The sequence below is a fragment of the Triturus cristatus genome, chromosome 3_2, assembly GCF_964204655.1.
Source record: "Triturus cristatus chromosome 3_2, aTriCri1.1, whole genome shotgun sequence".
NCBI lineage: Eukaryota > Metazoa > Chordata > Amphibia > Caudata > Salamandridae > Triturus > Triturus cristatus.
The window spans coordinates 1214263050-1214279260 of record NC_140584.1 but is presented as its reverse complement, the minus strand read 5'-3'; the positions used below and the strand labels follow the sequence as shown (position 1 = coordinate 1214279260).

The window sequence follows — 16211 nt, the reverse complement described above, 5'->3', positions numbered from 1 at the left end:
AGCAGACAGAACATCATAGTAACCCAGACTCGCCCTCTAGATCAGGGTCTGAAACAGACACCGTACCAGACAAATTATATCAGCTGAGTCGCAGCGCTCTGCACTGATGAGGGGAGGGCCCTACAGTAACACCGCAAATGGCAGAAGAACTCGAATGATCCCTTCATGCGTCTCTCAAAGAAATTCAATGGTGTTTTGGGGGAACATTTCTCATTATAGCCCGCCTCAGTACAAGATACTCTGGTGCAACAAACACACACTGGCACCATGCTAAAGACAAGTATGCACAGATCTGGTGGCCACATCTCAAAAATCCACGCAGCTCGACTACGCAGACGATAAGTGGCTGATACAGCATTATGGTTTTCTTTTTTTTCCCCTATGTTCCTTTATTCTTTCCTTCCTTACGATATCCTTTCAGATATCCTTTGTTCCATTATTTAACTTGTTATTTGATATTTTGTCGATTTGCATTTCAATGCAGATGGCCTTTTTGTCATGGGTACTCATCTCCTACCTCGAAGAACTCATGTACGGAAAAGGACCCTTCTGCCCACAGGGTTCCATTGGGGTGTTCACTCCCAGCGCAGCCGCAGGAGATATTATACCAAGTCCTTTAGGGTATCCCTGCTTGAGCACGATTGGGAGGATATGGAAGGTTCAGCATAAAATCAGGAATGTACTGCTGTTATTCTTGGTAGATAAATTGGTATGTGTCTTAAAGGAAAGAGTATACTTGTATGTGATTAGTAACCATTTGACACATTGGAATGAACAAAACCCGTAGTCAGGTATTGGAATAAAGCAGCACTGTTCATTGCCACATATTCTGCCACAATGACTTGGCACTTCTGATAACACACTTCATCCCCATCAGGCTTTGAGTCACTGTTTATGAGTCACTGTTACATTCTTGGCGTTGGTCTGTGGAGGGTATACAACCACTCCCACCTATCACGCCCTTTGCTAGGCATTCCGCCTATCAGCATAAGCATGCCTCCGCTCCTGTCGTCCGAATCCAGTTCCTGCCGGAAGACTTCAGCGACCGGATTTTTGTCATCGAGAGACGCCCATCGGATCTCCGCTTCTGCCGACGAGGGATGCCCATTGAATCTCCGCTTCCTGCATCTGATCTGCTTTAAGCTTCGGAAATGGTCCTGAACAACGGGGAGGATTCCCAGCCAGCTAAGTCAGCGCAGCCGAGACCTCGCGCACGGGTGACTAATTGCACTGTTTAACTAACTCCTAAACCAAGTGTACTGGGCATTACGGGCTAATGTAATATTGGAATAGTTCTGAAAGGGCTATTATTAATTGTTATTCACTTCTGTGCCAGCATATGTTAAAAGAACTACTAACGTGTTTATACTCATATGTTAAGCAACTTGTTTACAAACTATTAACCCTTTGCAAACCTTGAGACTGAGTTGCAAACCATAAAACACCTTTTATAACCCTGCGTGTGACGCAGCGGGGGAAAGCAGGAAGGAGCTTTCAATAGAGAGGCTTTAATCTCTGTGGACTTAACCTTCACAGTGTTTCCCGTTTATCCATGTTTGAATAACACATCCAGCGTGTAGCTTTTATGTAAGTGACTTATCCACATCAGCTAGACGCAACGCAAGTATGAGTGTATTTTAATCCACATCTAATACCCTGTATGTTTGTTGATTGTGAGGTTGAGGATGATAAGCATGCTGATACTTCTTGTTCTTCTCTCACATAATCTTGAGACGCTCCCTGGGTCTTCCAGTCCCTGCATTCACCAGCTCCAGGAAGAATAACCGGTGAGGGAGGTCCGCTACCGCGCAAGCTGTCTTTTTATTTTGTCCCAAACCCCATTCCCCTTGACGTGCTTCTTTGGGAGCAATTTACTGTTCTCAAAGGAGAACGGCATTGGGAGTAGTCGGACTGTCATCTTCATCGCTCCTGCTGGGCCTAGATACATCAGGTTAGGGCACGTGTGTGTTTGGCATCTGACACCTTGCCCGTTGACAAACGGGCATGGGATGGGGAGTTGGGTATAGTAAATGTTTTATACAATCTGTCCGTTCCATACTGATACACTCCATGTTCAAAAGGTGCAACACTACCAAGGCGATATTCGGGACATATTCACCACGGGGGGGCTCGGTGACTGCTGGCTGCTCTACATTGGTGGGTATGACCCCCTAATATTTACTACTCATTAAACAATGATGTCAGGTAATAATTATCTCCTTCTCACCTGGAACGTGCGGGGGCTAGCTGGCTGTGCTAAACGACACAAGGTATACCAATACTTGCGTAGGCACAAGATTTCAGTGGCGCTGCTACAAAAGACGCACCTCACCCAGCAAACCCTCTCATCAACGCGCAAGTGGTAGAGGGGCATGGTGATAGGGACCACGTACTCTGGTTATGCCAGGGGCACTTTGATATGGGTGGCACCTGGGACTCCACTGCAGTCGCTACACACTCGGGTGGATCCGCAAGGCTGATATGCGATCCTTGAGGGTCTTCTAGATGGCTCCCCATTGACATTTGTTTTATTATACGCACCAAACTCGGGGCAGGATACGTTTCTACAAACCATGCCCCTGTCCTTGTTATTGGTCGGCACAAATGTACTGGAGGGAAGAATACAATTATGTGCAAGTTCTAAACTGAGATAGATCACACCCGCCACTCCCAGTTGCACAATCTATAGGCCTGGCATATCACATGAAGGTCTGGACCAGAGATATGCAATTAAGTGAAGCCTGGCGCAGCAAGCATCCCACGACGTGGACATATTCACATTATTCACCGATACACGACCTATACACCAGAATTGATGTGATATTCTGTTCAGCAGAGGTGTTGGCCAGGGTATCGCATGCAGAGTACTTGGCTCGCACACCGTCGGATCACATCCCCCTACAGGTGCGCCTGGACTGGGGCACGCACAGAGCTGATATCCCAACGTGGCGTCTTCCCCTGGAGGCACTTAAGATGCACCACTTAACACAATCTATCACCTCATACTTCCAAATAAATACACGCACCGCCACATCTGGGAGTATAGAATTCAAGGTGGTGTTGAGCGGACTGGTAAATAAAGCTGTAAATGGCTCTGGAATGACGCTCTTGAAAGAGCTACAGGACCAAGAGTCTGAAGTAAGACGTTGCGAGATCTTTGCCCCTTCCGACACACACATTATACCCACACTAGCCAAGGCCCACCTGCCCTATAAAGAGACACAAGACAAGCTCTGTGCCCTAGACTACAGACAATCCCTGGCCCGGCAATATGCTGATGGTAATAAAGCGGGCAGGACACTAGTGTGGCTGCTTAAATCTGGCTCTTCACAGTCTCTAATCACGGCCATACACAAACAAGATGGGCAACTAGTGAACACACAATAACAGATTATTGACTTCTTTTATAAATACTATGCTCCCCTCTATAAAGCTCCAGCGTATAACACATCACAGGAAATTCAGCAATTTCTGTCATGCGCTACCCTGCTACAAATAACTCGGACCCAATACGCATCGCTCAAGGTTCCTATATCTGAAATCGAGATCTCGGAAACGGTTGAACAGTTGGCAAGATACAAAATACCAGGGACGGATGATTGGTCATCGGAGTTATATGTGACACACGTGGAATTGCTAATGCCCCGCTTATGCATCATTTACCGTGAGGCGTTCGATCATGGCATGCTCCCACCATCTCTTCGTGAAGCCATATTGTAGGTACTGCCAAAACCGGGGAGGGATCCATTACAAAGGGGTTCATACTGTTCTCTATCACTATTGAACTCTGATTTGAAAATCTTGTGCAAAATACTAGTGGAAATATTAATAGATGCAGTACAGCTACTAGTTCATAGTGATCAGAACGGGTTCATACTGGGGAGGAAAAGTAGTCTGAACTTGCGTTGGCTCTTTAATTTGTTGGACTGGGCATGGATAGAAGCAGAGACACCTTGGATTGCTGCCCTAGATATAGAGAAGGCTTTTGATACCTTGGGTTGGGATTACTTAATGGCAGTCTTGTCAGTGTTCGGCCTAGGCCCTAACTTTCTGTGTTAGGTAAAGATACTGTATACTAATCCGCTGGCCAGAGTTAAGACAGGGCGCATCATTTCCCCTTCTTTCGTTCTAGAACGTGGCATGAGACAGGGGTGTCCCTTGTCGCCCATTATCTTTGCGTTGGCCATGGAGCCCTTAGCAAGCGTGCTCCATGGCCACGTCCTAGATTGGGGCATTCAGGCATAGACGCAATGGCACATTGTTTCTCACTATGCTGACGACGCACTGGTCTACCTGCGAGGCCAGAGCGAGGTCCTACAGGACCAAGTGAAGGTACTGGATGAACATCCCCTTATATCCGGGATGAAAGTGAACTGGTCTAAATCAGTAGAGTTCCCATTGAAGCCCCTCTCCACGATACAAAGGTAACATCTGCCCACTATTCCACTTACATGGGTCTTTGACTCCTTCAAATACATAGGAGTCCAAACGTATCACTCTCAGACAGAGCTAATATAAGGCAATCTAGGCAAAGTGCTTGCCAGTGCCCGTACTGCACTACCATTCTGGACTGGGCTGCATTTACCTCCTATGGGGCGAGTGGCCATCGCCGTAAAAACCTCAGATTTTTGGATCTGGCACTGGGATTGGCCAAGTGCAGATTGGATATGTCTCGAAGTCACCCACGTGCCCAAGCACACATACATGGCTCTTAGACCTCTGTAGGTCGCTGGGCACGAAAACCAGCAGGCCAAAGCCATGCGGCGTCCTCCATCAGCAAACCCCACACAATGGCAATATTACTTAACAGCCATAGACATATCATAAGTCATACAAAAAACTGCTCTCCCATAGCGACACATCACGATTGAGAGTCACAAAAGTAGATGTATACTGCACGCACTTGCATACCCTAGGTCAACGCATGCGAGGATACATGCAACAATACTAGATACGAATCCGCTCCACACACACACAGCGCTACCATATAAGTATCCATGTATATGTACATGCATTGCTGGGCGGATGCCTGGTTAAGCACGCAACAAAGGTGCATATTGCACATGCACGGACAACAAAGGACAGTATTTTTTGTTATTGTTAATAAAGTTGGAGATTGCATATTTGTGATATAGAAGGTCAATATTGTTATATAATTAATATCGTTGTGATTACTTGATGCCTTATCAGTACTGTATCTGCATTATCTTTCTTTCTTCATATGTGACAAGTCACACATATTATTGTCAATTTGATACAGTTAAATGACATTTTATTTTATCTTTTCGCTCTCTTTCTGAAAATCAATAAAAATAATCCCACAAAAAACCTCTAAATTAGTCCCTAAATCTGAAGGTAAAAGTTTTGAGTGAAGGTGCCCAAAGTATCCAGCCGGTGGGAGGACTTTCCTGGGTGTAAAATGTGAATATATACAGATCAAAGCTTTTCATGACAAAAGCGATATCTGCGGTCTTCGTGAAGACGTCCTCAGACCCAGCCTGCTGCCTTGCCCCACTGAAGGATATTTACTTGCATAAAAAATTCAAGGTAAAACTTCTGACCGAGTTATAAAAAAAAAGGATAATATATGTTATTGGGGCTCAATATCGGTCAGCTTGAAATCGCGCCTAGGTACTGGTCTACTGTGACCATTGAAGCTTTGACCTTTTTGGCGCTATTTTCCTTGAATTCTTTACAAATTCATATCTCCGGTTGCCCTTATTGGATTTTTATTGTTTAAGTGTCATTTTCTTTATTACATTTTACTCTATTTGTCAAATTTGGTTAAGGGATTAGCATTATTTTGACTTTAATACTGTTTTGGTACTGCACAAAGAATTAACACATCGCTCGAAATGAAGCCCCTCTGCTCTGTGCCTCAGCTGCCGGGGGGTTGATCTCAGGTTAGTTTAGTGACTGAGGGCTCACCCTGAAAGGACTCACGATTATTCTTTGAAGGCGGTAGTCACCAACCCCAAATACAAATCTATTCTTTTACACCTCAGGTTTAACACTAAATGACTTTTTAGAGAATCCAGAATATTACAGCCAGAGTACCCCCCGGGATCCTTCCAAGTCCTTTGCCATCTTCTCAAAGATTGCTCTTGCTCACCTGAGGGTCTTCGTCCAGGTACTCGCTGCTCTTGAAGACACGGGTGTTCCTCAGGTTTAATGGTTTCAGAAAATGCAGATGAGATGGCAGGGTATCCTAAAAAGAGGCAGAAAAATAATAAAAATAGTTACATGACAATTGCAGTCAAAATAGATCAAGACAAACTATAGTAACAAAAAATGCAGAGAAAATATTTCAAGGCAAACTATAATAACTTTTAATACATCTTGTCATCAGTCATATAATTTGAGATGTCATCAATGCCATGTTACATGTCATGAATTATGTCATATGGGAGATCATTAGCAGTGCCTGACAAGTTATGGCTAGTTAACTTGTGATTTTAAAGGAATACCTTCACTTGAACAGGTTTTTTTAAAGCACACCTTGACGTTTTATAACCAAAACCAAACAACTTCATTTTAAGTTTCTTTTGTTCCCTGTGAATTTATTTTTTTCATTTTGCTCATATGGCGCGTCCATTGAGCAGGGCCTTAGGCAGGAGATGGCCATGGGGGTTGTTCACAACGAGGCTTCACCAAGCCCTACCCCCAACCCTCTGGAGGTGGCCCAGACTACTTTTAAAACATTTTATTTTTGGGTGAGGGGTCGTTCCGGGAACATCCCACCTCTACCAGGAAACAGGAGGCTGCTATTCTAGCCTTCTTCTGTCTCTTTTCAATCTATTTACTACGACTCCCAGATGAAGCACCGAATAGTGTAATGGCGGCAGCAACAGATCTTTCTCCGTGCGGCCAGCCAATCCAAGCGCTAGGGTCTAGAAACCTGGCTTTGGATTATACGGAGCAGAAATAGTCTGGAGAAAAGGCTCGCTCGTCCAATCAGGTTTAAATACCTTTTTTAATCTTGAGCTCTCGGGAGGTACATGAACACGGATTTGCTGATCTTTCTGGATTAATGGTTTAGATATCTGACTGAAACATTTATAAAGCGCGCTTATGCCGTGGCGTCTTGGCGCTGAGAGGACCGAACACACAGCGCGAAGCCCTAAGGTCTTGGAAAAAGGAAGATCTTTATCTTTTTCCTAAAGAGAAGCCTGTTAGGTTCAAGCCCGACAGCCTCCGGAAGAGAGTTCCACAGATTGGAGGCTTGATATGAGAAGCCAGCTCCACCCCATCTAGCTCTTAATTCTAGGGACACAGACCAGCCCTACATTGGCAGATCTAAGGGTAAGAACAGGTCGGTACATGGGAAACATCAGTTGAATGTCCAAGGCTCCGCCCCCATAAATTGCCTTATGCACCAGACAGAGCTTTAAATTTTACCCTCTGGCCTACTGGAAGCCAGTGCAGCTGTTTAATTGCTGATGAGGTCAGATGATGTTTGGGCAGGTCGTAGAGTAATCGCGCTGGCGCGTTCTGGAGGGATTGGAGTTTTTTCATCTGTCCCTTTCCTATCCCGAGATAGAGCGCATTGCAATAGTCCACTTTTGAAAGGACAAGGGCTCCCACCACTGTTTTACGGAGAGATATCGGGATAAAAAGTAGAATCTTCCGTAAGATTTTCAAAGTAAAGAAGCAGGCTGAGGTGACTTCATTGACTTGAGAGGCGTACTTTAGATCTTTATCCAGTACCACTCCCAAGTTCCTTGCCCTGATTACCGGGACTGGAAAAGAGCCTGCCTCAGAGGGCCACCAGGTTTGGCTCCAGATGGAAGGAAGTTGGCCAAACTCTATAACCTCGTTCTTATCAGTATTTATCTTCAGGAAGTTCCCAGTCATCCACGCCATTACATCAGTAAGACAGTTCCGGAACCTCTCGGCTGTTTGCTCTAACTGAGACATGGAGATCACTAGTTGAGTGTCGTCAGCATACGACACCAACATTAAGCCATGTTCAGTGATAATCTGTGCCAGAGGTCTGACATACAGATTAAAAAGAGTAGGAGATAACGCAGAGCCCTGCGGTACTCCGCACGGGAGCTTGAATAATCCTGATTGGACACCATTCCAATGAATCTGTTGCTCACGCGATGTTAGGAAGGAGGCGAGTAAGGTTAAGGCGTTATCTACAATACTCACTTCCTTCAACCGCTGCACCGAGTGGTTTACAGTATCGAAGGCCGCGGTCAAATCGAGCAGAATAAGTATAGCTCTACCTCCCCCATCCATCACCTTCCAAATCTGTTCAGTAGCCATGAGCAAAGCAGATTCAGTGGAGTGAGACGGGCGGAAACCATGCTGTGTGGAATCCAACACGTTGTTCCTGTCCAGATAGTCAGTGATATGTAGATTCACAGCTTTTTCCAGGATCTTGGCAGGTAATGGAAGACAGGAAATTGGCCGATAGTGCTTTACATCCAGAGGATCTAAGGTGGGTTTCTTCAGAATAGGCCTAATACAAGCTTTTTTCCACGGCGTAGGAAAGACCCCAGAAGCAATGACGGCGTTAATGAGAGGTGTCAAAAAGGTACTGATCTTGTAAGGCAATAGATGTAGGATATACGGGGGACAAGGGTCCAATGGAGAACCAGACTTTGTCTGGAGCAGCAGAATGACCACTTGGTCCTCTTCCAGGGGGACGTAGTGGGCTAGCTTATGTGGAAGATCCCTGTTACTCGGGGATGGAACAGTCAGGTGTTGTTGGGCACCTATGGTAGTCAGCAGAGAATTATATACCATCTGTACTTTATTCTGGAAGAACAAAGACAGTTGTTCCACAAAGCTTTGGTCAGGCTGAAACCTCTCATCGCCCGGACCCTTAGCTAGCTCAGCTACTGTTTTGAACAGCTCTTCAGAGGAGCTGGTAGCCTCTGAGATCTTTATGGTATAATACACTGATTTTGCCTGTTTTATCGCTGCCTTATACTCTTCCAATATACTGTTGTACCCTTTCTTATGCTCCAAGCTATAGTCAGATCTCCACATTCGCTCCTTACGTCTAAACATTATTTTTATTTGCCGCAGCTCATGCGTATACCAAGGTGAAGTAACCCTTTTATTGTGGGAAGATTTAGTAACTTCCGGAGCAAGAAAATTCATAGCTGATCTCAGCCATTCTTCAAAATTATAAGCTGAGGTGTTGATGTCAGATGACACCTTAGGTGACACAGTCTCCAAAGTAGTCAGCAGCTCATTCTTTCTGATTTCTTTCCAGGGACGGGACTTAGATATCTCAACCCTTCGTCTTCTTCCTCTCATTACTGACGGAAGTTTTATACTAAAGTGGATAGTAGAGTGATCAGACCACAGGGTGGGTTGGACACTCAACTAGGAGCTGCTCGTGATTGGTAAAAATGCCGTCCAGGATATGTCCGGCTATATGTGTAGGTTCTTCAACTAGTTGTGTAAGGCCATAACTTGCCAGATTATCCACCAGATTAGAGGTATCAGAGTTACTATTGGCCTCTAAATGGAAGTTAAAATCACCCAGAATGGTGAAAGTGGGATAATCCAAACAGGATTCTAAGAATGCCTGAAGAGCTTTTATAAACTGGGACCTTTCCCCCGGTGGTCGTTATATTAACAACCCATTAAAAAGTTCCAGATCTTTGTACTTAATGACAAAGGTTAAAGCCTCCGCTTCTACCGCGAGCTGAGGCAATATCCGTACGGTGAGACATGATCGATAAATAATAGCGATCCCTCCACCTTTGGTGCTAGTCCTGTCTACATGAACCACTGAGTAATCAGCAGGGACCGCAACGTTCCAGTCAGGGTCAGAAGTCTCACTGGTCCAAGTTTCCGTAAGGAAGACCAGGTCAGGATGAGCAGCCAGAATCCGGTCCGCTAATTCGTATTTGTGCTTTCCCATAGATCTAGTGTTTAGTAGAATACCCTTGATTAACTTGCAGCTAGAAAATGAGGAATGGGAATTGTAGGCTTGGAGGTCATGGGGAGATACATCGGAGTGGATGTGCTGTCCTTGCATGCCGTTCCCCACACCGTAGTTCTGGTGTATGAATCCCAAATGTCCCTCCATGTTTACATCTACATATTGCTGAAAGCATCTAACGGGTTGATCAAGGAGTTTCAGGGAGCATAGCCCACACCCATTGGCTTTACAGATATCGCTAGGTGCCAATTTTACAGGAGGAATGCACTCACCGGTATTGAAGGCGAACAGCTCAGTCCTAGTATATGATATTGCATGAGATGTAGGATTTCTGGCGCTGGGCGACTTCCGGGGGCAGACGGGCTTGCCTTTGGCACGCCTTCGGCGCTCCCGCTGCGTGCGGCCGGGCGTCCAGCGTCCTAAATAGCGTCACCTAAAGGTGTCAGAGCCCGAGGGGAGGGGTCAGGGGCAACCAGAGCCGGTGGGAAGCAAGATGCGGCAGAGATCCGATCGGCACCAGAGGAGCCGTGCGTGAGGTGAGCCTCGTTTAATGTGACTGAGAGCTTTTCTTTAAAAATAAAGTATCATGCAACCTAAAAGAAGTTAAAATTAGTTAAAATAACCTTAACAGCAAACAGCGCGCGGTGTGTTTAATCTCTACAATTGAACCCCTTCAAGCCTAGGTTGTAACACTGAGTACTAATTTTTCAAACATTACTAAATGGATTTATTCAAAACAAACAAAGGCACTTCTTCAAGAACGGATCTACTTGCAGGCCAAAACTGATGTAAGTTCATTTAGCAGTTTTTATATATTGAGGAGGAAAGAATCCTATAGGCAATAAAATGTGGAATGTCCCTATCCGAACCTGGCTCCTTTATTTGCCCATGGTAACAGATCTAAGCCTCAATAACTACAAAGAAATGATAGCAAGGGAAACAAGCATTGACATAGCCAATAGGTCTTGCCTTTGGGACTTTATAAGTATTTAATTATGCAGCACAATATCCTTGGTGCAACATCAACAGTTGCATGGCTAAACACAGAAGGTCCCGAAGGCGAGACCTATAGGCTATGCCAATACTTGTTTTTTCATCCTGAGGGTGAGGGGAAAAAATAGTTAGCCCGATAGGGGCGCCGTCTCAGCATCTGACTTTTAAAACTGAGCACCGGCAAGACCCAGCCCACTTAAAGCCCTGCACCACACTATAAGTAGAAATTGCACACCAGAAAGCGTAGTTCTCATGTAGGTGCTAGGACGGGCATAGCGCATCAGGTATCAAAGGGTATGTATATACGTGGTATCTGTATATCGCAAACAAAGACGAAAGGTAATGGTCTTGTTTTCACAATTGTGGCCCAGTGAACCCATGTCGCATTGTCAACAAATGCTGCCGTGTATAACATACTAGGATTTGCGAGCACTCTCGTGCTTCAAGCGAAACTACAAATCCCAGAATGCAAATTGTACTGGCTAAAAAGCAATGCCTGGCTCAAAAGTGTCATCCACTGCATAAGCCCACTTGGCAGCTTCACCATTTCCTGCGTTCTAGGGTGTTGTTTGTTTTGTGTAGAACGACACTGGTGTCTTCTTACAACTATCGCTCACCTCTAATGTCAAGAAGGCTAGGTCACAACATGCACCTAGAGAAGTCTTACCCCGTTTCATGCCCAGTGTCGCTAGTTTAAACCGGCCTGCGTTGTTCTGTGACTCTCGCATAGCTGCCAAGGTTTCAGATTGCCATGTGTGACATTTTCATAATTTCAGTGTTCTAATGAGTGACATTTCAATGAGTATGAGTGACACTTTCTAGAGGAGCAAAAGGAAGCTATGAAGACGAGGAAAAAATAAATATCACAAATTATAAGCATTTCCGCAACGAGAAACTCTATATTAGCATTAGCAACTCATCTAGCTCTGGAGATACCCATAATTCGGGCTCTAACTCTTTGCGAGGCGAGCTGGCAGCAACTGGTGGGCCATGGCCGCAATGACTGAGGTGTGAGTACATCTTTCAATGATTTATTGTTCACGGTCTACATTTTAATTACAAACATATAACTACAAGTCCGCAAACATGAACAAGATACTGGACCTCTAAGCACTGCACTGTTAAGCTTAAAAAGCACCATACAGCAGTCAGACAACTTGTACAGCGTCATCCAAACATACCAAAGCCTCTTGTTGTCCACTGCTAAGCTGCTATTAATTAATCAGTTTACTCAAACAAGCTCAATGATGAAGTTGAAACCCGCATCCCGGCCCCTCACTTATCAACAGCTGCTGACAGCACGGGCAGCCTGGGCTGCGCGTGCCATGATTGCGGGGGCACCCACAAACCAGTAGCCAGCTGCCTTCCTCCACAACAAACTCCCCGCGCTCTGGCAGCAGGACGCGACGTCACCCCCGCACCAGACTTTTGTATCACATAACCACCTCTCTCGGTAGTAGCCATTGGGCCCTACCTTGTGACGTCAGGCTGCCTGACTCATAGGCGGGCCGCAACAATCACAATGATGATGGATCCATTGTAGCAGTGCACCTGCCTGCCAGCAGCCTTAGCTCAGCTGCGAGCCCCAAGTCTGGAGAAGGAGCACACGCATGCCACGGACGGTGCCCTGCCAGCTGCCACACAATCCATAACAGTTTTAGGCACCGCTTCAGTGACAGCTGAGACACTATGAATATGCGTGACAATGCATTTCAGTGCAGTGATGCGGAGCACCAGCCTGAAATGCGTTAGTCTAAAGCCTGATGCGTGGTACCTGGCAGGACTGCTTTTGATAGTGTTGCGCTCCCTCGGGATAAATTTTCACTCAAGATAGTCCAAATTGTACTTCACAAAATGTACACGTATTTTACCATAACTCGTCTGAACATTTTGAATATGTATTTTTTCTTAACGTTTTGCATATCTTTAAGTAGCGAAGCCTTTGCAAAAAAATAAGTGGTCACTGTTCAGTTGCTGAATTTAAGTGTAAAATTGTTACTAATCAGTTACCATTCTTCCTTTATCAGTATTAACGTGTGTTAAAATTTCCAAATAATACCATTGGCAGAGAAAGAGCTGCATTATGTTGCATAATTTGTCTTGTCACATAATTTAGTGAACATTTCTGCATAATTCAGGCGGCACAGTTTATGATCTCACATGACAGCGCACGTGATGCATATGCCACCCATAAAAAAATTCTCATTTCCCTTTAATGCTGTTACTGAGCATTCGTTTTTCTGAAGAACAAATTACTGAATCACCTGTGAGCCCACAAAAGTAGTGACCAAGGACACTATTACTGAACGCTCGAGGGATTGCTATGAGGTATTAAAATCACACATGCACAGTAAAAAAGTAAATACCACCCACAGTTCACAGGCCTCCGGAGGTAGACTGGTTCATGGAGGCATGTATCCCCGGATGGCAAGTAGGGCTGGGGAGGACTCATTCACACGTCAGTCTTTTTTGACGAGGAACAGACTCTCCCTTAACTCGCTAAGTTTATTAGAGACACAGCCAAGACTATATTCTCTACGTTTTCTTTTAAGCTGTATATCTGGATGAATCTGTTTTAAAGGCTGGAGTAGTTTACCACTAAGGTCGGTTGGTACAAACTCTGCGTCCTCTCGAAGGGCCCCTCACTGGCCCCTGCCATTCACTTTTTACATTTTAATTTAAGTGTCATTGGCGCTAGGTCATGTGGAAGAATTTCAACCTTTAGTGCTGCTTGTTGTAAATGCAGGAATGGCCCACGGTACCCTCACGAGATGGGGCCACTTGGCAGCTCTGCATTTCAGTCTGCAGCGTTAAATGTCAGCAAGTGTTCCCGCTCCTTAAGGGTCAAAGTTCATACTTGGTATGAAACCACGGGCATGCAACAGTTTGCACCTGTAGCCGCCTCTCCAGCCCACCTTGGGACATTGCCCAGTGCCCACTGCAGGGACATGCCGTGACAGCATGGTGGTGCTCCCATGCCAGGGCGCTGCGGGCCTTCATTTTTAACTGTCTCATCGTGGCCTCTCTCCGCTTTTCCCAAAACCTGTAACCAGCACTTCTGAGCAGCACTTTGTTCATGTTTTTAATCACGCTCCTGCTCTTGCATTTTTCCAGCTCAATTAGGCTATTATTGGGGCTAAATGAGGCAGGCAGCCTCCAAAAGTCACACCGTCACCCCGGTGATGGGACCTGGCCGCGGAAGGTGAGCTGCGGTAGGCTCAGTGGCGTGTGACCACGCTGTTTTCGTGCTCTCTTCTGAAAGATCACCTTCTCAGGGGGCGCATTCAGAGCCCCCATGTTCAAGTCGGAGAGAGGAGCGTCAGGCCTGTGGAGGCGGCCTGGCGGCCAGTCTCTGCACTTCCACTTTTTATAACCCTACATGCCGGGTTTAAAGTGCCATGACGCTGGTTTTGACCAGTCACCTCTCCCTGTAGCTGAAGCCCTTAGAGCCCTATTGGTGTTGCACGCCTGGACACCGCCCACGTCGCAAACTCTGCTCGGAAGCGAAACTGAAACTAACCTCACGTCTTCCTCTTCGGCTGAATCATGGCTACAGAAAACCAGAAGCCAAAGGTGGGCTCAGAGGAGGGATGAGGAAATCCCGTGAAAGAGAGCGGCACGCAGACTCGAGTTAAGAAATCTTCAACTGTGTGTTAAGACCCGGACGAGGAGGAGAGCAGACTATATTTAGACGCCCGGAGCTGCATACGGTGTGCAGCCCCGGCCCAGCCTGCATGCGCGGAAGGAGCCAGCTTTGGGGTCTGTCCGGCAGAGGCACTGCAGGTACGGGAGATGGGGTGGGGAACCAGGGCGAGGGTGGGCTCTGGGAAGGGGCAAACGAGCACGCGCCTCAAGTTAAAAAAAAAAAAAAAAAAACAAGATGGAAGAGGAGGAGGCAGCAGGGGGAGGGGAGAGTGGAGGGGGCCTGCGGCTGTTTCCCTTGCAGGAGCGAGCAGGAACCATATTTTAAAGCTCGCTCCCACAAGGGAATCGGCAAACGTGCACGCGCTGCATTCAAAGCAATGCAATGTGTGCACATTTTTGACTGAAAAACAGAATCCATTGCTAAAAGTCTTTTTTCTAAGCAGCGCATGCGCGCTGCGTAGGCGAGACCAAAAAACTAAGTATTTCATTCAAAAAATTGAAAGCGCCAAAACTCCTCTGAGGAACTCTTTCATATAGTTTTGTTCCTTACCTCTCCACATACCCCTGAGGTTGCGCCAACTCAGTCTTTATGTGACAAGACTGCCTCACATTTTTTGCATTAAGTCGAAAGTATCTTTAATGAGGTGGACAAATACAGGGTTCAGGATGATGAGCCCACCCTGTCCAATGGACCTACCTCACATGTGCCTCTAGTGGAGAAGTGTGGCTCAATGGTTAGAGCGGCAGACCCTGATGCAGAGGTCCGGCCCGGGACCAGGGTTCAATTCCCGCTTCTTGGGCTTAATGTCCTCGGACCTGATATTTCTCGCCTCGGTGCCTATTCTAATCATGGGTCCCACTCTGCAACTCTGGGCAATAGCTTGCTTAATCTCCACAACAGCCCCAACAGCGCAGGGGATGCCTGGCTGCACCTTGGGGGTGCCCAGGAGTGGACACTTCACAGGGAAAGCCAGGATGTGTTCCTCTGCGGTGTGAGTACAGCGCCGGGACACCTCCGTTGGTAGGTAGCTGCGCGCTTTACCAATGCCAGATTATTATTATTATTATTATTATAGGTGACCCGAGTTCTAATAAGTTTGCCGACAATCGCTAAGACCAAATCAGTTTAGCCGACAGACCCCTGCCCAGTGGTAAAACTGGCAGAAGAGATCATAGCGGACAATGTCAAAAAAATATAATATAGTCCTTTAAAATGGATTTCCCAAAATGTGGAAAACAACATTGATTTTACTAATTCTAAAGAAACCAAATTTAGATCCAGACGACACTAATAATTACAGTCTCCTATCCGGCTTCCTCTTCCCGCCAAACTTCTTGAAAGGGGAATGCATATGCAGCTTACAGATTATAATGCTGAGCACAGCTGGCTAGATGATGCACAACATGGTTTTAGAACCGGGCCACAGACCAGAGTCTGCCTTGATTAAATCGTTAGAAGTAATCAGGGAAGCAGTGGATAATGGAGGGAGGGGCGCCCTCATCTTATTAGATAAGTCGGTGGCCTGCGATACCACCCACCACACCATCCTGGTGGAAAGGTTAGCTGCAATTGGAGTGTAGGGAACGGCACTCAGACTGCTTAAATCTTTCTTGGAAGAGAGGACGCAATTTGTAGCTGTGGATCCGTTTAGGTCGGAGCCCTTGT

The 16211-nt window shown here is 46.1% G+C and overlaps 1 protein-coding gene across 2 annotated transcripts in view; it reads right to left on the bottom strand.

The window, feature by feature from the left end:
- The window catches only part of LOC146859480 (uncharacterized), a 187619-nt gene that overhangs the window by 61213 nt on the left and 110195 nt on the right, over positions 1-16211 (bottom strand). For both annotated transcript variants that reach the window (XM_085650209.1, XM_085650208.1), the window contains exon 7: positions 6113-6208. In XM_085650209.1, coding sequence (XP_085506335.1) covers positions 6113-6208 — 96 coding nt within the window. The remainder of the gene's footprint in view (positions 1-6112; positions 6209-16211) is intronic.